A 27,815-nucleotide genomic window follows, 5' to 3' on the forward strand; every position below is an offset into this window, starting at 1 on the left:
AGTGCCCTCCAACCTGAGGGGCTCATCTTCCAGCAGTATGTCAGACAATGTTCTGCTGTTATTCATAAGGTTTTCAGTGGTTAATTTTTTTCAGAAGTAGACCGCCAGGTCCTTCTTCCTAGTCTGTCTTAGTCTGGAAGCTCCACTGAAACTGTCCACCATGGGTGACCTTACTGGTATTCGAATACCAGTGGCATAGCTTCCAGTATCACAGCAACACACAAGCCATCACAGTACAACAAACTGACAGACGTGTGGGAACTTTAAAATTACAGAAGCCCCAACCCCACTCACATCTACTGAGCCAGAAAATTTGGAGGATGGTGCAATCTGCAATTTTCACATCTATACAAGTGAATCTGATGTTCATACCTGGTTGAGAACTAACAATCTACACATCCTGTTTTCACTTCCTCAACATCCGCTTCTTCACCCTCCACTCTCTGCCCGTTTGCTAACTTTTATCCTTTTGACTCAGCTGAAACCATTTTTTCAAAGGCCACTAAAAGGTTTCATAATTGCAAACTTGCATTCCATTTCTTAAGTCTTTTTCTCCTTTATGTTTCTGTATTTTGTAAGTTGTACTCCAGGGTATCCTTGTTTCATGAAATTCTCTCCTTTTTGTTTTTTATGGCATTACACCCACAGTATTACATCTCTAACTCATCTCTTTGAGTATCCTTTATCAGCTCTTATTTCCCCATTCCCCAAGGCACTATCTGTGGCATTTTTTCCTTCTTTCTCCTACTAGTATCTAATCCATTCCAACAACTTCAGACACTATTTCTATGAAAATAATTCTAAAATCTTTAGACCACCCTCTTGAGCACCTTTCCCCCCGTTTGCCTCTTCTAGAACACGTTTCCTCAGGAATGTTCCATTAGCTCCTCAGACCCAGCATATTCATCCATTCATTCATCAAATATTGAGACAAATATGTGCCAGGCCCTGTAATAGATTCTGAGGTGCATGGTGGAAATCAGACACAGCATCGCCCTCCCAAAGCTTCCAGTTTAGTGAAGAAAAGCAAACAAGCAACCACAATGCACAGTGGAAAAACTCCATGAGGGGAAAGCTCAGAGTATTAAGGGGCCCACAGGAGGATATCCAATCCAGGTTTGGAGAGCAGACAAGTCTTCCAGGAAAGAGTAGTGTCTAAGTTGAGACCTAAAATATGAGTAAGAGTCAGTGAGGAAAAGAGGGAAGAGAAGAATAGATCGTAGTGATCATTTATCAATTCTGGTTGGCCCAAATTCAACTCCTCTCTCCATTATCACCCAAGTCTGTACTGAGAGATGCCTTTTGGGTTCAGGCTTAGGTGACACCTTCCAGAAGCCAAAGGGTACAATCTTCCCATTCTCCACTCCAGCAAAGCCAGGGAATGGGCTGGGTGGAATATGATTTAGGCTTGACCAGTTAAACAATCTCTCCCAGGACTTTGAATCTTGAGCAAAGCAAGAACATGATACAAGTTGTTGTTGTTTTTCCACACACAAAGGAGACTGAGAAGAAGCAGTCAGAGAGGCAGGAAAGAAAACCTGGAGAGTAGTGTCATGGGAAAAGGAATCAAGTGTTTCAAGGAGAGAATATTTCGTGATTTTTAAGATCTCTGGCTTTGAGGTCATGGAGACCTGAGATTGAGATTCTGCTCTTCTACCTGTGAGTTGCATGACCTTGGGCAGTTCCCTCAGTTTTCTTAGCTGTGAAATGGAATAATAGCCATAGCTACATCATAGGGTTGTCTTGAGGACTTAATGAGCTATCTCATGTAAAGAACTTAGACAATGCCTGGTGCATATTATGGTAGACAAAGTGGTCAGCAGAGTTAGGTGCTGCAGAGGGTCAAGGAAGGTCACCTTGAGCTGTGCAACAGGGATGCCCTGGAGACCTGGAGAGAGCAATTTACAGGAAGGGACTGGAACAGAAACTAGACTGCAGTGTGAGAGAGAGAAGGGAAAGGGAAAAAGTAGAGACAATAAATGGAGATGATTCTTTAAGGACATTTCACTGTGAAGGGAGAAATAGATTGAATGGTCTCTGGTGAGTAACTTGGGGTGGATGGAGGATTCGTTTTAGCAGTCTTTTTTTTTTTTTTTCCAAATGGGAGATATATAAGCATGTTTAAGAACTAATGCAAAGACAGACCATATGAAGAAGTAAATTAAGATACAGAAAAAGGGAATAATCATTTAGATGAGCAGCTACCGGGGTCCCTGAGTCCTTTTCAGAAAGCCTAGGAGAGCAAGACTATTTTCATAATAATACTAAGATATTATTTGTCTTTTTCATTGTGTGACTTTCGTACTGCTGATGCAAAAACAATGTAGATAAAACCCCTGACATCTTGGCATAAATCAAGGCAAGAACAGTTCACAGTGGAGTGAACTGTTTGTTCTAGTGGTCATTTTATTCCTCACCGTCACACACAGTAAAGTCAATGCCAGTTCCACTTAAGAATGTCCTTGATGAAGCATGAAAAATATTGATTTTATTAAATCTCGACTCTTGAGTGCACATCTTTTTAATACTCTGTGTGACAAATTGGGAAATGTGCCTAAAGCCCTTCTGCTACAAGCCAAGCATGATCATTGTCTTCAAGAAAACCACTTGTGTGATTATTGGAGTTGAGACCTGTACTAACCTGTTTTTACATGGAATACAATGTTTACTTTAAAAAATGGCTGGCTAATCAAACTGAATATTTGGCAGATATATTCTTGGAAATAAATAAAGTGAGCATGTCACTCAAGAAAAACAACTGAGAGTATCTGTTGCCAATAATAATATTTGAGTTTTCAAACAAAAATTATAATTTTGGAAAACTTGTATCTTCCATCATGAGTTTGACAGTTCTCAATACTTAAATTCTTTTCTGATGTAATAGGTAGTATGATTCACGAATACAATTTTTTGATATTGTAAAATAAAATGTGTCCATATTTTGAAGACCTGTATAACTCAGTGAACCAGTATTTTCCGAATTACCATGTATAATTTTAAAAATATTGCCTGATTAAAAGATTCATTAAAAATTCAAAATAGATGAATGAATTTTAATGTAACAAAGGACAAAAAAATACAGCTTCAGATTCCACATCGCAGCTAGCCTTTAAGAAACTACCACTTGTTGAGTTTTGGTATAGTATCAAAGGAAAATATCCACAATTATCTGAAAAGACTATTAAAACAGTCTTCCCTTTTCTAACTACATGTATGTGTGAGGTAGGATTTTCTTCACATATTTCAGCCAAAAAAACGTATCACAACAGATTGTGACAGAAGCAGACATGAAGACTCAGTTGTCTTCTATTGATCCAGACATTAAAGAGATTTGCCAAAATGTAAAACAATGCCACTCTTCTCATGAATTATATTTGCTTTGTAAATGTACTTATTTTTCTTTAAAAATTAAATTTAGTTAACATATAATGTGTCTAATATTGTTTTTTTAAGTGAGTTAATGGATTTTTGTTTAATTCTCTCTTTCAGTCCTTATATGTTAAGTATCAATACATGTAACCCACATAAACAAAAGCTCATTATCGTGTTCAACAATTTTTAAGTGTAAAGGCCTTCTAAGATGAGGAAGTTTGAAAACCATTGGATTGGAGAATGGTACTAGAGGAAGTGGAAGAGGGTGGGACCCACAAAAGAAGAAGAGGAATCCATATAAGATAAAAAGAGGGATGTTTCTTCCACAGGAAATAGAAGGAGAGGATTAGGCAGATGTAGAGACATTTTTGAGTTTGGTGGCAGGAATTTGAAGGCTTTCCCATATGAATGCTTGTTTTCACTGTGAGGTAGAGGTTGATGTCATGTGTGAAAAGTGACCTACCCTAACCAGAGGAGGTAAGGGGTTTGAGGGACCCATGGAGCAGCTCTGGAGGACAGGACACTCACCTGCCAGAGCCATGCAGAGGGAAGACCAAGCAGCATTGGTGGTCCCAGGTGGGTAAGTATACCTGAACCAGGAATAACCCTATGCTTACTATCCTGCCAAAGCAGCTCAGCAAGAGCATCCAACATAGTATTGACCAGCTGGTTTTACAATATTTTATTTTAAAATTACTTAATACTTCAAACATACAAAAATAGAAAGAATGGTATCTCGAACACCTGTCTATTCATCAACATTTGAATGATTTTAACATTTTGCCACATTTTGCCAGACCTAATGTTTAAGCTAATTTATTTCTCGATACTTGAAAATGTCCCGAATACTGTATTAGTTGCTTAGTCCACTCTTTGTGTTCTGATTTTATAAACATATAGCTTTTAAATTCTGCTTCTGATGTTGATTTTGAACAGTGTACATGATTGACAGTCTTGCTGTTTTATATTAGCTTCAAGAAGCAAACAACAATTTTACAGGAGAAAATGGTTAAATAGATTTCACTTTCTCTTTTAAAGAATATAACAAGGACTGTTGACTTAATGTACTACTCTGATAAAACTAAAAAAAAATCAGCTTCAAAAACCAAAGTTCAGCTTCCTTGTCTGAAGAAATTCCAATGGTTAAGCTAAATCTTCAGAACCTAAACCCTAGGATTGTTTCATGTCCACTGCTATGTAATTTTGACCAGATAACTAACCATTAGAACCTCAATCTCTCCAACGATAGAAGCACTTGTTTTCCTTTCACCAAAATTAAAGGTTCAGAACATTAGACAATACTTTGAAGTGTTTGAACTACATCCCCATGTCAGGCTGCAGCTGGGCCTAGTGATCTCAGCTGAGATTGATGTTTTGGGACCTTCACAAGTTCTGACACTAAAAATGTCTTCCTGCCTCCATAACATCCCATGAGTCACAAGCCACTGGGTGCAGTGCTTTTTCTCCTCAAAGTATTGTGCTGAATGAGAAGGGTAATATGAAATTGGCATACTTAATATTCCAGATATGCAATGTAATATACTGCTGAAGGGCATAGAGTTGGGACTGCCAAGACACTACGGAGTCCTGTCCTTTATTCCACACAATTCCTCGTTTTTTAAATGGAATTATTATTTTTTTTATTGTTGTGCTTTAAGTGAAAGTTTACAATTCAAGTTAGTCTCTCATACAAAATTTTATACATACATTGTTTTGTGACCCTAGTTGCTCTCCCTATACTGTGACAGCACACTCTTCTTTTCCACCCCAGATTTCCCGTGTCCATTCAACCAGCTCCTGACTCTCTCTGTCTTCTCATCTCGCCTCTGGACAGGAGGCGCCCATTTAGTCTCATGTATCTACTTGAGCTAAGAAGCACGCTCTTCACGAGCATCACTTTATGTCCCATAGTCCAGTCTATCTTTGACTGAAGAGTTGGCCTTGGGAATGGTTTTAGTTTTGGGCTAACAGAGAGTCTAGGGGCCATGTCTTCTGGGGTCCCTTCAGTATCAATCAAACCATTAAGTCTGGTCTTTTTACTAGAATTTGAGCTCTGTACCTCACTTTTCTCCTGCTCCGTCAGGGACTCTGTTGTGTTCTCCGTCTAGGTGATCATTGTGGTAGCTGGACACCATCTAGTTCTTTTGGTCTCAGGCTGATGAAGCCTCTGGTTTATGTGGCCCTTTCTGTCTCTTGCGCTAATATTTTCCTTGTGTCCATGCTGTTCTTCGTTCTCCTTTTCTCCAGGTAGGTTAGGACCAATTGATGCATCTTAGATAGCCGCTCACTAGCTTTTAAGACCCCAGACACCACTCACCAAAGTGGGATGCAGAACATTAAATGGAATTATTAACAATAATAATAAATAAGGATTATTTTGTTCTTTAAAGTTTATAAAGTGATTTTTATATGCCCCTTTGGGTGATGATAAAGACTTGTACACAGAAAACCATTACAACAAAAATATGAACCATCTACTGTGTACTTGTACAAGACCACTTAGACCTTGTTACAGTGTTCAACTGTACCAACCACGCTCAGATATTATGGGAATCACAGTTTGCTATGTCAGTACATTACTAGTTCACTAAACTTTTTTAAAGACATCTCTCCCATTCAAAATAAAAATGCTATTTTACAAAAAAAATTATTCAACCGATTAACAATAATAGAATTCTGTGTTTTGCTGAGAGACTTAACCAAATGATCCTTAAGTTAGCCAATTTTCCTGGAAACTATTATTCTAGTTCCAAAAAGAAAAGCTCAAACTATAAATTTCCGTTTAAGTGTATCTTAGATAAATAGGATAATAGATAAAAATGTGCACTGTATCCTAAAAGAATTAATGTGCTTATGAAAGAAACAAAAGCCACATGATAGAGAAGAAATGGACTCAGAAAATAGAATGAAGAATCAAGTTTGATTAACCTCTGACCTTCCAAGTCACTTAAACCCTCCATTCACTCAGATGTAAACCAGGGAAGCAACATTCTGCCTATCTCATAAATGTATTGAAAAACATGTCAAACCACTTTTGTAAACTATTCATTCATTCATTTATTCATTCAACCAACCAAAATTTTTTGGCCATCTTCTGTTTTCCAGGGTTCACAGAAACAGCCAACATGCAGTCTCTGCCCTAAGGAATGTATTTCTTGAGTTAGAAAGAGAAGTAAACCATTAATTATTATGATGTATGATTAGAACTAATGCAACCCTATTTGGAAATCCCATGAAAAAGCCCTAGTTTTTTTTTTTTTTTTTTTCAAGTACTGATAATAAAATCCTTTGAGTCTTGTATTTGTACCTTCTCACTGGGACAACCCATGGCTTTTGGAAGAGATATAAAGGGCATTTGACATTTACATGATTGGAAATTGGAGAAGGAAAAGGCTATTTTAGAAAAGTGACCTGGAAGAAAAGAAAAATGTCATTGAAATAAAATTGGGGGTACAGGGAAGATTTTAAAGAGGAAGTGAAACTTAAATTGAATTTTAAAGGACAAGGTATGAGTTAACCAGGTAGGGACAGAGAGAAAGAGTGATCCAGGAGTCCCAGGACTTCCAGTGGAAAGGTGCTATGTGACTATGGAGAAGTGAGAGCATCGGGGATGGTGGGAGGTGAGCCTGAAGAGAAAGCCTGCAGCCAGGACATGAAGGGCTCTGGGAGGATCAGCAGTCTGAACTCCATCCAAAAACAAGGAGAACTTGTCAAGGATTGTAAGCAGGATAGTGAAAGGATTGGTTTCTTGTTCATACTTTGGAAAGCTTACTCCTGCAGCAATGATGGTATTACGGATTGAATTGTGTCCCCAAAAAAGATATGTCCTAACCCCTAATGCCTATGAACATGGTCTTGTTTGGAAATAAGGCCTCTGAAGATATTATTGCTTAAGGTAACATGAGGTTATCCTGTAGTAGGATGGGTTCTAATCCAATATGACCAGTGTCTTTAAAAAAGAGGGGAAGAGACACACAGAGGGACTAATGTTATGTGATGACGGAGGTAGAGATTGGAATGATAAACCAAGGAATACCAAGGGCCACTGGCCATCACTAGAAGCTAGGAGAGAGGCATGGAACAGACTCTCCCTCAGAGCCCTCAGAAGGAATCAACATGGTCAATACCCTAATTTTGGACTCCTAGCCTCCAGAACTGTGAGACAATAAATTTGCATTCTCATAACCACCCCATTTGTGGTACTTTGTTACAGCAGTGGTAGGAAACTACTGTATTTTACAAAAATAATGTGCATTTTCTATGTTTGTTTGCCAACTGCTCCCCCTCACCCCCAGGTATTTTTGTAAGCACTATGCTAATTTTTTTACAGCAACATGTGAAAAAGAATTGGCACAGGGGGGCTTATGAAAATACCTGGGGGTGGGGGGAGGATCAGCTGGCAAACAAATGTAGAAGGTGTGCATTATTTGTGTAGAAAATATGGTAATACAGATGGGTTGGAGTGGATCGCAGCCATGGAAGGGAGATAATCTGGAAGATTAGTAATCTAAGTGAAAGTCATTGAGGTTCTGAACTAAGAAGATGGCAGTGGGGATGGAAATGATTAGATGGATACAAAAGATAATTATGAGGTTGATGTTGTTTTTATGTGCTGTCCAGTTGATTCCAACTCATAGCAACCCTATAAGACAGAGTAGAACTGCCCCATAAGGTTTCCTAGGCTGTAATCTTTATGGGAGCAGATAGCCAGATCTTTTCTCCCTAGGAGCAGCTGGTGAGTTGGAACTGCCAACCTTTCAGTTAGCAGCTGAGCACTTAACCATTGTGCAAGCAGGGCTCCTTAATTATGAGGTTAGAGTTTTGAAGTTGAGTGACTGATGGGGTATGTGGGGTTGTAAAAGAGGAGTCAGGGATGACTTCCCAGGTTCTGGCTTGGGTAACGGGATGAATGGTGATGTTGTTTGATTTGAAGAGGAAAATATAAGATTTACTTTGGATATATATATTTTGGAGCCCTGGTGGCACAGTGGTTAAGAGCTACTGCGAGCTACAGCTGCTAATCAAAAGGTCGGCAGTTCAAATCCACTAGCTGCTTCTTGGAAACTGTATGGGGCAGTTCTACTCTGTCCTATAGGGTTGCTATGAGTCAGAATCAACTTGACGGCAACAGGTTTGGTTTTTATATAAGTTTTGAGGATGTGTTTGTAGGTGAAAGGGAAAGAAGTAGAGGGAATTCTTGATTGAAGGTCTCAATTTTCATAGTGAAGAAAGACGTATGTATCATATGCTGCACTGAGATAAGACGGGGTAGATAGAAGAATGGTAGATTAGAAGGCAAAGAGACATCTGCTATTTTTTTGGCTGCCCACATCAAGCGTCCTTCTGAGTTGCTTCCCAGTGTCCTTTTAGAGAGGCAGCAGACTAAAGTGATTATTAAAAGCGAGAACTCTGGAGCCTGACTGCCAGAGTTTGAGCCCAGCTTTACCATACACTATCTCTGTGACCTCGAGCAGATTACTTCATCTCTTTCTACCTCAGTTTCCTTATCTGCAAAACAGGGATAAGAATATTATCTCCTTCAGAGGGTTGTGGTGAGGAATAAATGAATTAGTATAAAAGAGTTAGCTTCTCTGATGGGTAATTTTATGTGTCAATTTGGCTATGCTATGGTTCCCAATGGTTTCACCAAACACTAGTCTAGTTGCTGTCATGGTGTCACAGATTGAAGTATGTCCCCCAAAGATGTGTGTATCAGTTTGGCTGGGCCATGATTCCCAGTACTGTGTGGTTGTCCTTCATTATGTGATTGTAATTTTATGTCAAAGAGGATTAGGGTAGGATTGTATAACACCCTTACTAAGGTCATATCCCTGATCCAATGTAAAGGGAGTTTCTCCAGGGTGTGGCCTGCACCACCTTTCATCTTACAAGAGATAAGAGGAAAGGGAAGCAAGCAGAGAACTGGGGACCTCATACCACTAAGAAAGCAGTACCGGGTGCAGAGTGCATCCTTTGGACCCAAGGTTCCTGCCCAGAGAAGCTCCGAGTCTGGGAGAAGATTGATGACGATGAAGACCTTCCTCCAGAGCCGACAGAGAGAGAAACCCTTCCCCTGGAGCTGTTGCCCTGAATTTGGACTTGTAGCCTACTAGACTGTGAGACAATAAATTTCTCTTTGTTAAAGCCATCCACTTGTGGTATGTCTGTTATAGCAGCAGTAGATGACCAAGAAACATGGGCAGATCAGATTGTCTTCTATAATGAAACGTAAGGTAAGAACCTTCCACAATGCAGTCTAAAGTAATGTGATCAGTTAGTTGAGATGGTACCAGTGTAGCATGGATCCTAAATCTAATCACTTCTGAGTTATAAGAAGACCACAATGGACACAGAAACACACATACATACAGGGGAAGACAGATATCAAGTGAAGATCTTCTACAAGCAAAGGAACACCAAGGTTTGTTGGCACACACCAGGACTAGGAGAGGGTCTCACAGGAGAAATTGACATGACCAAGACTATGATTTGGACTTTTAGCCTCCAGAACTGTGAGAAGATAAATTTATGTTCTTTAAAGCCATTCACTTGTGGTATTTCTGTCACAGCAGCAGTAGGCAACTAATACAGCTGCCATAATTATTACCTCTCATCCACTTAGTGTTCCTGTTTTAGTCTCTTAGGGCTACCATAACAAAATACCACAACGTATGTGGCTTTAAAGAACAGAAATTTATTTTCTCACAGTTGTGGAGGCTAGAAGTCCAAGTCAAGGTATCAGACATGTCAATTCCTTCTGAGAGCTTTGAGAGAGGAACTGTTCCATGCCTCTCTCTTAGCTTCTAGTGACTGTTGGCAATCCTTGGTGATCTTTTGCTGTTGATGGATGCATTTGCCCCTTTCATCACATGGCATCTATCTTCCCTCTGTGTGGCTCCCTCTTTATAGGATACTACTCAGAGGAATTAGGATTAGGACCCACCCTACTTTGGTATGACCTCATTTAATTTAACTGATAACAAAAGAAAAGTCTATTTCGAGACAAGTTCACATTCACAGGCACAGAGGTCAGGACTTCAACATATCCTTTTTGGAGGACACAATTCAATCCATAACAGTGGACTTGGTAGAAGACTAATTCCTGGTGACTACGTCCCTCTGTGGAAGCCATCTCTCTCCTGACCCAGTATCGAATGCTCACTCCTGGGTCTTTACATCTTAAGGCAGGGATGCAAGAAGAGGAAGGATGCTTGAAGCCATCCATCCCAGCAACGAGGTACAGGGCTTCTGGAGCTGCCTGGGGTAGGGCCACTGTCCAGCTAGTTCTCCAACCTCCCCTCAACTCTTTGAGCCTCGATGTCCTTTCAATAAAGTCTCCTTTGCATAGGATAGCCAGAGCCATTTTCTGTTTTGACTAGGTCCCTGACTGCAAACCCCTTCTCTCTCTTCGCTTCCTATAGGGTTGCTGGGTGATACTCAGGAGCAAGTTTACTTTAGAAACAATAAATTTGTAAAGTTATCAATCCTTAGGTTGGTGTTATTTTTCCCAGCAGGATTTGGTGGCCTGGGATTAAAGTAGAAATGTAAGATGCCATACAAATGTCATTTATTTGTTACGGAGCCAATGAAGAAATGAAGTACTAATCAATTTCTTTTTTTACAATAAAATTTGCCAAGACATTTTAGATTCATCCATAAAACAAAGTAAAGTTTTAAAAATATTACTTCTGCCTTAAACTCTGAAAGGTTACCTTAGGATCATCTATGTCCATTTGAAGTTTATAAAATTTTATCATTAATGTTAATGCTTTTAATTGCTTAGCTCCTTATTTCAAAATACACACATAATCAGTTTATTCTTTCAAAGTCATTACTGAGCTAGTGAAGATCTTACTATTTCATTCTCTACGTGGGAAAATGAGATTAAGAATAAATGATTTTTTTCAAGGTTGGCATTGATAACAAAATTAAATTTCTTGACTTATAATCAAACGCCTTTTTATCATGAATATCAGCATCGTCATTACTTACATTTATATAATTCTGCTTACAAAACACTTCTGCTAATACTACATTATTTGGGCCTCACTCACTTGTTAATTTATTCCTTAATGGTTTTAGTCTTACTATGTGTCTTGGCTTTATGCTAGGTACTGGGGATACAGCAATTAATTACTAAGATGTGTTCCCTACTCTCACTGTCCTTCTATGCTAATGACAAAGTTAGACAGGTAAACAGGTGATTACAGTATGCTTGGAACAATTCTATGATGGGATAATTGGGCAACCAAAGTAGTATGGAAATATTCAAGAGGTATCCAAAACCAGACTGAGATGGGAAAGATATCATAACCTTACCCCAACTTTGCAAAAGACAGGACAGATACCATTATCAGTTCTACTTCACAGATAAAGAAGCAAGGCTCAGAGAGGTCAAGTGACCTAAGGTAATAGGTAAATGATGGAGTCAAGTCTGCCAACTCTTAACCCTCTTCCTCCCAATACACAATGGTATCCTTGCCAAATTCATCACTGTCACTTTATCATTATCATCATTATTTACAGAATTTAATAGGACATATATACCCCACAACTTCAGTTTGTAGCTAAAAAGAAAGAGTAAACTAGCATGGAAATACCAGTGGATGCTACAAATACATTACCTAGTTACAACTGTTGTTACTGTTATTATTATTAGTTGCCATTAAGTTGGCTCCGACTCATGGTGACCTCATGTGTAATAGAATGAAACGTTGCCCAGTCCTGTGTCATCTACATGATCTTTAAGAGTTGCTATGAGTTTTTGAAGTGACTAGAGCCAAGCAAGTTTGCGATGAGCAGGCTGCATGGAGGAGATAAATGTGGAGAAGTGTTTAAAGAAGAATCAATGAATCACGAGGCAGAGAGAGGCGGGGAAATGATCGAGGATGGAAAGAATCACCTTAGCTGGCTCAGAGGTGGGAGCTGACAAGGTGTGGCCACAGTTTGGTCCTCTGAAGCAGGAATACAAGCCAAGGTGTCGCTAGAGGTAAGAAACTCAAGTAAGGAAAACCAACCATGACGAGACTTGATACCTCTCATAGACCCTGTGAACTTCTTCAGATATGCCTTTCTGATTGTATGAACATAAAAAAAGGAAGTGCAGAGGTTAAAGGGAAGCATGTATACTCATTGAGGAAAAAAGCAAGAGAGAGTAATGTCTGAATTATTAGAAGGGTCATCTAAGGGAGTTCCTAAATAACTTGGCTGCTGAGCATCATTCATATTCTTCTGTTCCTTCTTTAGAAAAGGTTCTGTTTGTAGCACTATTATAAAACTATGTTTTTTTAAAACTGCCTACTTTTTGTCTACTCGTGCTGGAATAACCCCCTTCCCCAGAGAATTCTGAACACCTTGCTCTGTCCTTGAAAGTGGGAATATCTTTGTTAGTCTGTTAAAAACATGAGGATTTGGAGCCTTTCTGTATGATAATAGATGACATTGATCACCATAACGATGGTTTAGTTATGCTGAATATGTTTAAATATAATTTAAATTTTGAAACAATTACTACTACAGACTACACATAGACTATTGGACATTTCAAACATTTTGATCCAATCCATTAGAATCCAATATTCTTCACTTTCCGGAGAACTGATCTTCTACTGTGGGATGTCTGAGCTGCCTTTAAAATGCCCAACCAAACTCTGCACTGTCATATTAGCTGGGTAAGAGATAAGGGGTAAGAAAAGTAACCAGTCATCCAAACACATTTCTGGTTTTTTGTACAAGCTTAGATGAAATACAGTCACTCAATAAAGTCCTTCTGTCTCTCTTTCCCTCCCTCCCTTTCTCTCTCCCTATTCGCCTGGAGAGGGGAACCCTAAACCCTTTGGAGCCCTGCCAGTAACACCAAAAGAATCTCTTGACTATTTTCCCAGGGAATTCCTGACTTAAATGTCAGCGGAGTACAGGTCTCTGGCCAAAGCAAAGTCCGCCTGAATCAAGGAAAATGTGCCTGCTGTACCAAATGGGAAACCTGAATTGGCGGGGCACTGGAGCAGAGGGGAGAGAGAGTGTGATTTGTGAAGGGTTCAACATCAATTAGGAAGACAGGTTTTCTCAAATTCAGCTCAGCGAGGATCCGGGGGCTAAGTCAAACATTTTAACTCCTTGCTGTCATGTGATCATTATTTTTATTTTCCTCATTTAGTGGTTGAACTATATTTCTGAAAATCACGCTGAATTACAGCAATAAGGTAACACCTCTTTGAAAAGAGAACAAAGCTCCATTAGAGCCCTTTGTTGTTGCTGCTGCTGCTGTTGTTTTGTTTATTTGTTTGTTTTTAATGAACATGCTGATATATAAGTGCTCTGGGGGGAAGTCATGAAGAGCAAAATAAGATTTATGAGTTGCAATCGAGTCTGCCTCTACCAGCCTGGAGACACATCCCGTCTGGTACGAGGCATTGCTGGCATTTTTAGTGCTTTTGTTTCAGTCTTCATCTCTGAACAAATGAAGAAATATTAAAAGTTCTGAGGGCAAAGGTGGGAGAAGGAGTCCACAAATACCAAAGATGTACATCAGCACCAAGGGAAAACAGAATGGTGGAGGAGATTAGAAATTCAGAAGCAAAGTGTGTCAATCAGCTAGCTGTTGCAAGGTACTCTCGTGATTTTTCATTTATTCTTTCCTCAGTTTCCTCATATGTTACTGACCGACAACTTCATAAGGCTACTCAACTAAAAATAACAAGGTTGGCTGACATATAATACCGATTTTAAATCAATGTGCCATATAACTATCCCTCACCCCAAAAAGAGATTATAGCACTATAAAATAAGAAAGTGAAGAGATTTAATCATTATTCCAATTTTAAGTGAATTTTGTCTCTTTTAAAGTTACCAGTGGGGGAAAATTAGATTCCGAATCTTATTTGGATCTAGGCTGAGGTCAAAACTACTCATTGTAGAAGATATTATACTCACAGTTGCCCCCACCTCATAATTACCACCCTACCCTGCCACCACCATCACTGCAACCTCATTGGCTGCTTTTTTCCATTGTCATTTCCTGCGTATATTACCATAGACTATCATGTTGGAAATTTCTGTCCCTTGGCCAAAGAAAAGCCAGGGAAGTGGCTGGTCATTGCATAGGACTGGAAGTATTGACAGGAGGGTCAATAATACCATCACAAACATAGAAAGAATAATAAACAATACCTAATAAGAAAAACAAGGCCCCTGGGTTGCGCAAATGGTTTGTTTGCACTTAACTACTACCTTAAAGGTGGGTGGTTCGAATCCACCCAGCAGCACAGTGAAAGAAAGGCCTGGCAATCTGCTTCCATAAAGACTACAGCCAAGAAAACTCTATGGAGCAGTTCTTCTTCATGGGGTCGCCATGAATGGGGATCAACTCGATGGCAACGAGTTTTGTTTTTTTTTTTGGTAGTTGTTTGTTTGTTTTTTGGAATAAGAAAAACTATGTCTGGTAGGAAAAGGGTTAATCCCTGGTCAATTTTAAGCCACACTGCTGAGAGTACCAGTAAGTATATAAGTCCATGCCAATTAGGGTGGCCCTTGCCTTGATGGGAACAGTAATCCCTTAGAAACTGGACTGTCAACACATTCTACTGGGGCAGTAATCAGCCAGCCAGAAGAAAGGGGAAGGGTCTGAGAAACTGTGGTAACCAAGCCTTGCTGGCACTTTGTAAAATGGTGACGGGAACTGCCAAGGGGACTCAGTGAATGCTAATGAAGCCTTGGGCAACTTGCAAACAGTGAACCTGAAAAATGTGCCCCAAACTCCCAGCAGCCCTAGAGAGTAACACTCTTTGTGGACCAGCGTTGGATATAACCATAAGACTCATTTCACTAAGAGGAACCTAACCACTACAGGATTGTTCTACAGGTTCATAGACTTCACAGACATGCCGACTCAATTTTCTTAGGGTCAGATGTAATTACGTCTAGCACATCTGTTGAGAAAGCCGAAGTATTTAAACTTTAAAAAACAGTTTGTACTTTTTTATCTCAATCTAAAATCTAAACAGTAAACTGCTTTAAGAATCAAGATGAAATATTTTAAGTGTCCTTTGTGGATTCAAATAAATTCCTCCTTCCCTCTCATCAAAATTGATTCTGATGTTCAGGAAGCATATTTTTAAAAGGTCCAAACCACAAGTGCGCACTAACCAGCGTACAACCACATTCTTCAGAACGTAAATTCAGTCTTTGTTATCTGGGAATGCTTTGAAACAGTAACAAAGCACTCCTCCAAAATTCACACTCAAAGTGTTCATTCCTTTTTCTAATGAGAGCTTTTCACCCATTCCCATGGCGCAAGTACCCAATCTGAAATGAGATGGTAAATAGAGCGGCCGGACAAGGGATGGGAAGGAGCCATGGTTCTAGATGTTGGTTTGTTTGAGTGGTGGGTCCCCAGGTATTCACTGTATTGCTTAAAAGTAATTAATTAACTAATATGCAATAAAAGAGGGTCACGTATGTACCAGTGATGACAGTGTCATAAACCAAGGATTATAATTATTCTAATTCTATGTACCTGAGGTCCATTTAAAGAAAAATAATAATAATAATGAGATGGTGATGCAGGCACCCAATTTTCAGACTTATCTTCTACTGCTCACCAAACTCTGTAGGCAGGAACAGCTTCATGGGTGTGCATATGTGCAGTTACTCAGAGCCCCACTCTCAGAAGGGCCCCACACTTGGTTTAATGTTCTGCTATCACCATCTTGAAATTCTCAATAATTTTTTAACAAGGGGTCCCACATTCATTTTGCACTGGGTCTCACAAATTATGTAGTCCGTCCTATACCTAAGTTTCTAGACATCAAACTTACCTACAGTTCCCAGTAATTTTTATCCTTGCCCAACCTCTATATTTTTAAAACTCACTACTTCTGAGTCAACAGTTATTACTAATGTAACAGTCAGATAGCACCCTGGAGTAGTCTTATTTTCTATTTTTTCTTACTTCCGTATTTCCTGTTGTCCAAATGAGTCAGAATTGACTCAAAAGCAACGGCTTTGGTTTAGTTTATGCTACATATGGAGCCCTGGTGGCTGCTAACCAGAAGGTCAGCAATTTGAATCCACCAGCTACTCCTCGGAAACCCTATAGGGTAGTTCTACTCAGTCCTATAGGGTCGCTATGAGTCGGAACTGACTTGATGGCCATGAGTTTGGTTGTGTTCTTTGGTATGCTACAAGTGGAGCTGCAGTTACATACTATGCTTATAATGCTGCTCCGCAGGTCAAAAATTTCAGCTGGAACTCATTGGCTATTTTGCCACTCAAAAACGGATGCACAGTAACCTATGTCTCAACTCCTTTCCATTGCTGGAGCATATACATCCATTTTCTAATAACTGCCCGATTTCAACTCTTGCACATAGCCAAACAAGGCAAATTCTCAGCAGTTCTTTGTAGTAAGAAGAATTAAAATTAAGATTTGGGGATATCCTCATGTTCAAAGATCACTAGCTAAAAAAAAACATAAGGTAAGTGAATGTCTCCCGTTCTTGAAATGCTGTGTTTATGGTGATCAGGTAGGGAAAGTTATTTCAAGTTCAAATATAACCTCCCGATTGCGACATGGTGCAGAATCTTTCCACCCCTGCACTCCAAAAACCCAATCAGAGGAGTGGCCGTAATCTGACTCCCAGTGCACTGGGAGCCGAGAGGCAGGCAATGAGAGCGCTGCACTCTGCCCAGGGAAGGAATGAGTGGCAGACCCGCAGCAAGAAGGTGGGGGTAAGTCCTTCTTTGCCTTAAGGGAGCAATGCTCAGGGCTGAAAGATGAGCCTCTATCTCTTTTACTACCTACACATGATATTTGTGCCTTCTTGGGCAGAATCTATAAGGCAACTATTGGCAGGTGGGTGGTTCTTTTAGATCTGGGTACTGGGCATATTCAGGAGACAGTCATTGAGAGCACAGAAGAAAAGGGATGCTTTTTAACAAAGCCTCCACATATTCTAGACCCGAGAAAGCACATTACCCTATAGAGGTAAATCTATCTGTACTATTTTTCATCAGAAAAGGTACTTACCCAGGGGCTCAGCCATCCAGGAGTGGATCGGGCTGGGTGTTCAGCTACAAAGTAATGTGCCTGGTTGTGGACAACCCGGACACATCAACAAGCCGCCTTTGTTCCGGGGCAAAAGAAGTGCAACTAATTGTGTTGATCCGTTTCCAGGGAGTGTGAACATGTAAAGGAACATTGATGATAACAAAAAGGGGGCTGCAAGAGACGCTGGGTGAGCCCTTGTAAGGCCAGTGTTCTATGCTGCCAGACAGCTTGGGGTTCACAGTGGATGCAGGCTGGTCACTCTGCCTTTGAAGGAGATCAGATCTTGTAGATTTTTACAAAGAAGCTTAAAGCACTTCAGGAGTAGCGTATTTATCTATTTTTTTTGTTTGTTTGTTTGTTTTGTTTTTAATTCTCAGGCTGATAAAAATTTGAAGAAGAGTAACTGAGTTTCTTAAATTAGGTCTCTGGAGCGGTAGACAGGTGCATAGAGAATGAGAAAGGAGAGAGACTCAGGGAACTGGGGAAAGCGAGGGGAGACGGGTGTAGCCACAGAGGTGCTCTCCTGTGCTGACTGGGAAGAGAACTTTCCTGCCCATCCAGATATCTTACCTTCCTACTTTGTCCTCTTACTTTTCCCCACTAAACCCAGCCACAGACGACCAACACCTTGTGATAGCACCTTGCCCCCTGGCCATCCCAGCCATGGCTGTGGCTGCCAGTGAGTTCAGGAGCGACCCTCTTAACTGCTTTTTCAATCTGTGAGTTGAGTTTCTTCTCCTTTGGGATATATGTAATACCTCTCTCAGGGCACCCTGCCTGCCCCATTCTAAATGCTGTTGTTTCTTTATTTTCTGCTCCTCTGGGGAGTATGATGTCATCATCCTCCCAGCTGGGGTTTGTCCTGATGCGCCAGGAGAACTCACCGGAGCAGAGAGAGTATGCTCGGGAGACAGCCAGCTGCTTCCCTTCTGCAGCCAGCCCTTCTTGTATCGTGTGGCTTGGGCTTAAGTAGAAAATGTGTTTGTCTTTCTTCCCAATTCTGAAACAAAGCCTCACATCAAACCAAAACTGAGCTGAGACCCTAAAGGGCAAAGGAGATCCTTTCTGGCATGGCATTTCCTCACTGCCCTTACAGAGCACAGGCTCATGGGGACAGTAGGTGATGTGGGGAAATGAGCACCCTACTCTCAGTAATATGTCACGGGGAAGCTGCAGTAATTCACATCTAAGTACTTGGCTTTCTTGCCTAAACTTTTTTTTTTTTTATGTTATGCTTTAAGTGGAAGTTTACAATTCAAGTTAGTCTCTCATACAAAACTTTATACATACGTTGTTTTGTGACCATAGTTGCTCTCCTTATACTGTGATAGCACACTCTTTCTTTCCACCCCGGATTTCCCGTGTCCATTCAGCCAGCTCCTGACCCTCTCTGCCTTCTCATCTCACCTCTGGACATAGTCTTCTGTGATTAGATTCTCTGCTAAACGCTCTCCACACTTCTTTACTCTCACGACTATCCCAGGCAAAGGACAAAGACGAACATCTGGGATAAAAGGGTAACTGGGATAATTGCCCCCCACCCCAGGGGAAATCCTAGCCACTTCTTGCCAGAATGCACATTTGGCATTAGTTGGTATTAATATCCTTGAGCCCCACCCTTTCTCAGCTCCAAAGATCCAAAGACTTTAAAGGAAAATAGATTGGAGGAGGAAAGTACCTGCCTCCTCAATGTCTGCCTTGCTCTCACCACTTGTCCCACCAGGAGCTCCCCCAGAGGAGGCGCACTGTCCTCTGGGGCCAGGTGGACCTAAGAGAAGGTACTAAAGAAGGTACTAGAGAAAACTCGCTTTCCTTGGAGCTACCTCCTCTGTGCTTTCCACGGCTCCTCTCCCATGATCCCCCTTCCTGAGCTCTGCCTAACTCTCTGACAACCGCATTTAGTGACCCCCTACGGGCAGGAAGGGCACCTGGCCTCCAGAATACCTTCGGGGTAACGTCAAGGGTTGAGAGAGGGTCGGGCACATGGAGGGGCTGTCCTGCCTCCCCTAACACTTCCAAATCTACCGCTTTCCCAGGATGCCGGGATGCAAATTTCCCAGGCGAGGCTGCCAAAGAAGCGCCAGACGAGCGCGGGCCGAGCCAGCAGCAGGCTTGGGGGCCGGTGCCCAGGCTAGGGGCGCGCGCGCTCGGTCGGATAGGCCGCGGTTTGTTCACCTGGCCGGGGCCGGGGAGCCTGGCACGGCCCGGGAATAGCCGCTCCCCTGCCCCCTGAGAGGCGCTCCAGGCTCCTTTGGGTCCTGAGGGTGACACGTCCCTGCGCCTCAAGTCCAGATCTGGGCGGCACGCCTGGTCCCCCGGGCGAGGCTCCAGGTCCCGGATCCTCCCGCTGGCACAGAGGGAGAGGGAGGGAGTGACCCAGCTCAGGTCCTGCCAGTTCCCACCGCTGCCGCCACCATCATCACCATGAGCTGACATCCCCTCTCCCGCCTGGCAATGAATTTACCTCCTCAAAAGACAGTCTTCTCCGCCTGCGCCTGCGAGAGTTCCTAGCAGGCCTCCTCTTAATCCAAGTCCCTAGACAGGGTGGGGCAGGGGAGGGAGGATCAGGTTCTACAAATCCATTTTCAGAATGCCATTTTGAAGTAATAAAGAAAAAAACTGTAAAAGACTTTTTTTTTTAATTGCTCTATGTTCAAAATAAATAAATGGCGTATAAAAATACATTCAAAATTTAAAAACTTGCTCTGAGGCAAATAACTATAAGGTAAATATATCTTCTTTTTAATTTTTTTAAGGAACTTAATTTAGACATTTTTCTTTCTCGGGATAATTCAGCTAATTTTCCAGTGAAACTGGATGATCTTTGAATATTAAATCAAAGGAGATTGGAATAACAATCTCTCAGCTATTAATTAAGGAGATTGTCCAGAAGCATTCTTTCTTGGTATGCAGATAGCATTTGGTAGACCCTCCAGACAGTATCAGGCAAGACTGCAGGCCTGGTCTTCCTCACTTACATTCATAAACCCTTACAGATTAACAGGCTGGTTTGGTAGCTTCTGATGCCCTTTTATTTTTCTTTTCAGTAAGTGTGGACCTTTGTGTAGAAGAGAAGACATCATGGTGGCCTTTAAAGGGGTCTGGACTCAAGCTTTCTGGAAAGCTGTCACAGCAGAATTTCTGGCTATGCTTATTTTTGTTCTCCTCAGCCTGGGATCCACCATCAACTGGGGGGGAAAAGAAAAACCCTTACCTGTAGACATGGTCCTTATCTCCCTTTCCTTTGGACTCAGCATTGCAACCATGGTACAGTGCTTCGGCCACATCTCCGGTGGCCACATCAACCCAGCTGTGACCGTGGCCATGGTGTGCACCAGGAAGATCAGCATCGCCAAGTCTGTCTTCTACATCGCAGCCCAGTGCCTGGGGGCCATCATTGGAGCAGGAATTCTTTACCTTGTCACACCCCCCAGCGTGGTGGGAGGTTTGGGAGTTACCACGGTAGCATCTTTAGCTGTTATTTTCAAAATAGGACTCCAAGCTTCTTGCATGCTCTTTACCAAATGCCACCCTTGTGCCTGAGAGACCTTCCTAAAATTGCCAACTTATTCCCAGGGAATGTTTTATGCCCCAGGGAAAATGCACATTGATTCTTGATAGTGGTGAAAACTAATTCTAGGAAGATTGAATGTATCAGTATGAAGCCATTGTTTGCTATGGAATGATTTGAATATAACTAAGTCTAGGAGCCATCTTCATGATTGTTGGTATGTTTGAGTCCCTTGTTGCAGCTATTGTATCAATCCATCCCATTGAGGGTTTCCCTCATTTTCAGTGGCCCTTTTCTAGGAATTGGTCTTTCATGATGACATGTCCAAAGATCATAAAGATGGCACAGGACCAGGCAATGTTTCATTCTATTATATATAAGATCACCAAGAGTTGTAGCCAACTCGACAGCAACTAACAAGTCTAGATGGCACATAATTTATATTGATTTGTCCTCTCTATCGCCCATCCCAGTTACTATACTGACTATATATTTAGCTTTAAGACATTTTTATTACAATTATTTGTTAGTTCACTCAAAGAAAAAGAAACAATTTTGCTTCTTGTCACGTTCATAAGATTTAAAATGATTCACATAAAGGGTCATACTTAAAAAAAATTAATTGGTGTTTGACCCTAGTTTTATTCTTAGCTGATTAGAAATATCATTTGTTAGCTCAGCACTAAGGTTGATTATAAAATTACACACTATTTAAATTTTAATTGGAATATATATTAATTAATTTAAACCTAATTAATGGATTTAACCATTGCCTTGTAAAATTACAAGACTCTCAAGAAACTCTTTTACCAATTAAGTCTAACAGTGGCATATTTTGTTTTTTTATGTAGAAAGGGCATTCAGCACAAACTCCACTTGGTCATTTTAAGCGGAATTATCTGTGATGGCCCAAAATGAGTGTAAATTTATTCCTTTTTTTTTTGGTCTCATTTGGGGGTGGGGGAAAGCTTTGAATTAACCATTACTTTGTACAGAGATAAAATATGCCTTTCACAATGATATGTTGGCATAGAAAATGCATTTTTACTCCAATTAGGATGGAGTATTTTTCTCTTTCTAGGTTCATGGAAATCTTACTGCCGGTCACGGTCTCCTGGTGGAACTGATAATCACATTTCAGTTGGTGTTTACTATTTTTGCCAGCTGTGATTCCAAAAGGACTGATGTCACTGGTTCAATAGCTTTAGCAATTGGATTTTCTGTTGCAATTGGACACTTATTTGCAGTAAGTTTCCAAGTCTATTTAAATAATTGATCTATTTCATTTATCCTCACCCTAAAACTGAAGATGTGGTGTTTTACAGTTGTAGCTCTTTAGTACCCAACCATGTCTGTCCATTTTAGGTGATTATTTTGCCATGTGAAGAGAATGTTGATATGGCTGCTAACATCTAAATGACTTGGCAAATGGTAGCAAATTGCAATGGATGATACCTGTTAGTAGCCCTGGCTTAGCAATGCCTGATGTTGTTTTCTTTTTTTTCCTATAGATTAATTATACTGGTGCCAGCATGAACCCTGCCCGATCCTTTGGACCTGCAGTTATCATGGGAAATTGGGAAAACCATTGGGTAACTATCATGTCGATAGTTCCTATCTTCTCACAGTTGAAGACAATTAGCCACAGGGCTCTTTTCTCTTTTCTTTTTTTTGCTCAGTGGTTTCTCTTGCCTCTTCCCAACCCTCACCCCACCCTCCTTATTACATATTTCATAAAGCCTAGAGAAACACTAGCACAGATCTACTGCAAAACATCTCATCTTATTTCTGTTCTGGGTCTTCAGTAATAGTCTTTTTTTTTTTTTTTCTTAAGCACTGCTGTGGGCACTGTATCTGATGGACTGTGGCAGAATGTAGTGTATATGGAGGATGCCATGTGAGACAAGTTACAATCAGGATGATGGAGTGAATACGGTGTTTAAATAATTGAAAGGAAAGCTTTCCCAGCAATAACAGAAAACATACTTGAAAAAAAAAAAGGAAATGCTTAAAAGCACTGCCCATAGCAAATGTTTACCTGTTTACAAAAGCATGAACCCAATTAATAGCATTCAAGTTGGAAGCGTTTGAACTGCAGATGTTGCTGAATAAATGGTGCAAATGTTTTCAATATTATCACCATAACCATAGCCGGAAAAATATATGACTCTCAGAAAATGCACTTTTCAGTCTCATGCCTAATGCTTAATGACATGGTGACAATGCTTCAAGATAGTAGTATTATCCATTTTTAAATATCACAATCGATTTTATTTAAATTGTTTTTTACAACAAAGGAATTTAAATCCCTTAAATAAGCAATGTGGCAATTTCGAAGGTCACTCACACACTAGCTTACAACAACCAACAAAAATATGAGACATATGGAAGCCAGCTTCGAATGGGGCTGACTTTTATAGTCATTTCCATGTTGTGAATGTTATTTCACAACTTTTATTTTTAACTCATAAATATAAAAGAATATGTCACTGCGTTTTAATTTCATGCATATGGTGGTTACTGACCCACACATCCCCCTCAACCGTGGAGTACATAGCAAATGAGAAGAAATTTCACCACTTCTAAGTGCACCGATGCTTTAAAAGTAATCTATACCATTTAGTGACAGCATGAGAGTCAATGCTGAGAAACCAAAGTTTGGACACAGCCATGCCAAGACTTGGCCAACATTGCCATCCGTGAGACTGGTCAATTTGCCACTGATATTTCCATTTATGGCTCAAAAGGTTTGTCAGACTAATTGTAATGGAAAGTTTTAATGCTTCCTCAGTAAGTGGGCAGTATATCTATATTGAGCTATACGTATATGTATCTTACAATGAAAGTATAACTTTTAGTTCAACTTACTAAAGTCAAACTATTTGTTTCTTGTTGTTAAAAATATGCACAGCAGAACATACACCAGTTCAACAATTGTATATGTACAATACACGTACACTACGTGTACAGTATGGTGACATTGATTACACTCTTCAAACTGTGCAGCCATTCTCACCCTCCTTTTCCAATTTGTTTCTCCCCTACTGACATAAATTCACTTCCCCCTAGGCTTCCTATCTAACCTATCTAGCCTATTAAACCTATCTAACCTATCAAACTATTTTTTAAGTAAAGTATTTTAAAATGACATCTTTAAATTTGATGTATTAGAGGACTTGAAAATTTAAATGAAAATATATGCTTTTATTAATTACTTGTTAGTTGTGGTGGTAAACTAGTTAAGACTTAAGTAACAGGAAAAGTCTTAGTGTATTGATTGAATGCAGAGTTTCCCTGTCATTATTATTGAAAAGCTTTAATTCTACTGAAAATGAATGTTCATTTTGTGAGAACAGTTGTGTGAAATTTAAAACTAATTTAAAGCATATAGAGAGATAGATAACACCAAAATATTAATGGTAATTTGATAATTATTTTTGTTTCCTTCTTTACACTTTTCTGTATGTTCTAGATTTTCAACAACTGAAACAATTTACCTTTATCAGTTTTAAAAGTTACTTTAAATTACATTGTGGTTTTGTTTTGGAATAGCAACTTGAAACTGAGATTTGTTTCTTTTTGAGAACATGTAGCTAGATGACTTCTTCAGAAGTGTTTTTGGGGATGCATAGTAGTTGTTTAAAAAAAAAAAAAACTGGTTGCAGTTGAATCCACTCCAACTCATGGCATGTGTGATTTAGCAGTCCTTATTCTCCCCTGGAGATCCGAGGTGGCACAAATGGTTTGTGTTCAACTACTAACCTGAAGGTTGGCAATTCAAACCCACCCAGCGGTACCATGGAAGAAAGGCCTGGTGATCTGCTTCAGTTAAAATTATAGCCAAGAAAACCCTATGGAGCAGTTCTACTCCATAGCACATGGGGTTCCCATGAGTGGGAATTGACTCAACGGCAACAAGTTTTTTTTTTGTTTGTTTGTTTTTAATTCTCCCTTGAGGTTCCTGGGTAACAGTTTGTGCGCTCAACTACTAACCTAAAGCTTGGCAGTTTGAACCTACCCAGCAGCTCTGTGAAAAAAAGGCCAGGCAATCTGCTTCTGAAAATGTTACAGCCAAGAAAGCCCTATGGAGCAGTTCTATCTGTAATACATAGGGTCGCCATGAGCCAGAATTGACTCGATGGCAAGGGGCTTGGTGCTTTGGGGATTTTCCCTTGTGGAATTCATAGCATGTAGAATAAAACATATCTAATAAGATCTTACTAAAGCAAGTAAAGAACAAAGACATTTAGAAGAGGGCTCTTGTTTCTCCTTTGAAAGGGCATAGAGGAGATAAACTCTCCAACGGTTTCTTTCATGTTCATGATAAGGAACTTAGTTCTTGCAGCCACTCTAACCAACAGCTTCCCTATTAAGTATGTGTGTTCAGCTTCAGCTTAAAGTTTAAATTGTTTTTTAGATTTTGTGATGAGGATTCTCAGCGAGATTGATTTCCAGAGGGTGTTTTTAAGAAAGAAGCCTTTGTCATTGTTTTTCAAAGAAGAAAAGAGTAGTGGAAACAGTATTGTGGTTCAAAAGAGGAATCTGAATCAGACAGACCTGAAATTCCAGCTCAAGCTATTTGCTAAACATCCAGTCTTTAGCAAGCGCCTTCCTCGCTCAGAGCCTTGGTTTTCTTATCCATAAAATGGGGATAATAATGATACCTACTTCAAAAGGTTATTGTAAGAAACAAATGAGATACAAGGAAAGTAACTAAGTACAGCAGGTTCAGAGAGTGTTCAGTAAATAGGGTTTCTGTTGCTCAAGTGAGTCTGTTGAATGAATGAAATGGCTAATGTTTGGCAGCATACACTTGGTCTAAAGCAAATGTTGTCAGTTGTTGATGGATTCAAACTGCCGATCTTTTGGTTAGCAGCTGAGCTCTTAAACACCATGTCACCAGGGCTCCATCCAAACTCAAAACTTAGTTTTTTCTGGTCACATAAATGATATGACACAAACTTCTATTTATTGAATTATAAATCCTGTGGAATTGCTAATCCTCAACTAGCCATCATCCATAAACTCAACATGAGGTTTTCACCAAGCCACCATTTTATGAGGCAAGAGGATTAAATGACTCTGCAGACAGAGTAATGAACAAACCATGGTGCTTTCAATTAAATCAAATCACCAAAGTTTAGGGAGGAAAAGCATGTGACATAAGGTACATAATGACTTTAACCGTAGCCAGCCTAGTCACATACATCTTCACATAATCTCAGAAGTGTGAAATAGAGCAGGTTACTATGAGCTGGGAATTATTAAGTACTTTACAAGTATTATTTCATTTAACCCTTATATTCCATGAGATACGTATTATTTTAATCTCCACTTTGCAAGTGAGGAAACTAAGGCTGAGAAAGTTCAGAAACTGATCCAAGCCCTCACAAAATTGCTACGTGCTGGAGCTGGGGTCCCATTTATCATACTGTACTGAATAACTACATAACAAATCCTAAAATCTGCATTACGATCATGATTTTGCAGAAAACTAATGTAAGATGGCAATACTGAGAAAATAAGAAAAGTACTGTCCAGAATGCTTTTTTTTTTTCTATTTTAGTGGAAGAGTTCATTGTGTCTGTTTTGATTTCAGCATCAACAAAGAAGAGCTATCTTTATGCTGAGGATTATCAGAAAATAGAAAGAAAGAAATATGAAAGCAGAAAAGGAGATGAGGGAACAGTCTTTTCTTGTTTTCTTTTCAAATGTTATTTAGCAAATATATGGATCTCTGACATGGATTTGGAGTATTTTCTTTCCAATTCCTCTCTTTTTTATGTATGATACAATTGCTCTCTTAACTCACCCCAGCTAAATTCTATACTCATGAGTTTTTCCATGGAATGACTTCTCTCTTCTTACACTCTATGGAGTCCCTGAGAGGTGCAAATGCTTGACACACTCAGCTGCTAACCGAAAGGTTGGAGGTTCAAGTCTAGCCAGAGGAGTCTGGTAAGAAAGGTCTGGAGATTACTTCAGAAAAATCAGCCATCAAAACCCTATGGAGCATAGTTCTATTCTGACGTACATGGGGTCTCCAAGAGTCAGTATCAACTCAATGGCAACCGGTTTACTGGTTGCTTACACTCTATACTCTTTCATCTTTCCCCCAGATATATTGGGTTGGACCAATAATAGGAGCTGTCCTTGCCGCTGGCCTTTATGAGTATGTCTTCTGTCCAGATGTTGAACTCAAACGTCGTCTTAAAGAAGCCTTCAGCAAAGCTGCTCAGCAAACAAAAGGGAGCTACATGGAGGTGGAGGACAACAGGAGTCAGGTAGAGACGGAAGACTTGATTCTAAAGCCTGGAGTGGTGCACGTGATTGACATTGACCGAGGCGAGGAGAAGAAGGGGAAAGACCCATCTGGAGAGGTGTTATCTTCAGTATGACTAGAAGATAGCACTGAAAGCAGGCAAGAACCCTTAGAACTGTCCTCAGATTTCCTTCCACCCATTAAAGAAACAGATTTGTTATAACTAGACATGTGCAAATTTTTAAAAATAAATGAAGCAACATATTTGTTGTTTCATGTCATATTCCTCAATCTAAACATTAAATATTTCATTATTGACCAAGGAGGAAAGGAAAAAACTTACTGTGAATTCCAATTCTAAAAAAAAATTAAGTAACCCCAAAGCAAATACGTGTAATAGTTTGTCTAACTGTCTTTCATTAATAACCAGTTTAAAGTGTGTATCGAGATTTGGTTAAGTCTTGTTTGACAGAACTTATAGACACACCTATCAACTTATTCTTCCTCCTCCATGACATTGGTATTGTCAGTCTTCATTTGGATATTTATTCCATTATATCACATTTATTGATAGCAAAGTGCAGTATGTCACAGTCATCCACATGCAAGAGAGGAATTACAGC

General features: G+C 40.1%; 1 protein-coding gene across 2 annotated transcripts; it reads left to right on the plus strand.

The window, feature by feature from the left end:
• Positions 1–16,939: 16,939 nt before the first annotated feature.
• AQP4 (aquaporin 4) lies at positions 16,940–27,568 on the plus strand. Of its 2 annotated transcripts, XM_004387758.2 has the most exons (5): positions 16,940–17,100; positions 20,467–20,881; positions 22,012–22,176; positions 22,442–22,522; positions 27,050–27,568. In XM_004387758.2, the coding sequence occupies exons 1-5, from the start codon at positions 17,069–17,071 to the stop codon at positions 27,326–27,328; spliced, it is 972 nt and encodes a 323-aa protein (XP_004387815.1). In that variant the 5' UTR covers positions 16,940–17,068; the 3' UTR covers positions 27,329–27,568. The 2 variants fall into 2 exon arrangements, with proteins under 2 accessions (XP_004387815.1, XP_012414347.1); XM_012558893.2 differs by lacking the exon at positions 22,442–22,522 and having other exon boundaries at positions 17,069–17,100.
• The last annotated feature ends 247 nt before the right edge of the window (positions 27,569–27,815 follow it).

The sequence above is a fragment of the Trichechus manatus genome, unplaced genomic scaffold (genome assembly GCF_000243295.1).
Source record: "Trichechus manatus latirostris isolate Lorelei unplaced genomic scaffold, TriManLat1.0 scaffold00193, whole genome shotgun sequence".
NCBI lineage: Eukaryota > Metazoa > Chordata > Mammalia > Sirenia > Trichechidae > Trichechus > Trichechus manatus.

Excerpts from the sequence above, each read along its gene's own strand:
- AQP4 (XM_004387758.2), top strand. The coding sequence starts at position 17,069 with ATGAGTGGCAGACCCGCAGCAAGAAGGTGGGG. Across the intron at positions 20,882-22,011 it reads GAGGTTTGGGAGTTACCACG|GTTCATGGAAATCTTACTGC; the intron begins GTAGCATCTTTA and ends TTCTCTTTCTAG. Across the intron at positions 22,523-27,049 it reads GAAATTGGGAAAACCATTGG|ATATATTGGGTTGGACCAAT; the intron begins GTAACTATCATG and ends TCTTTCCCCCAG.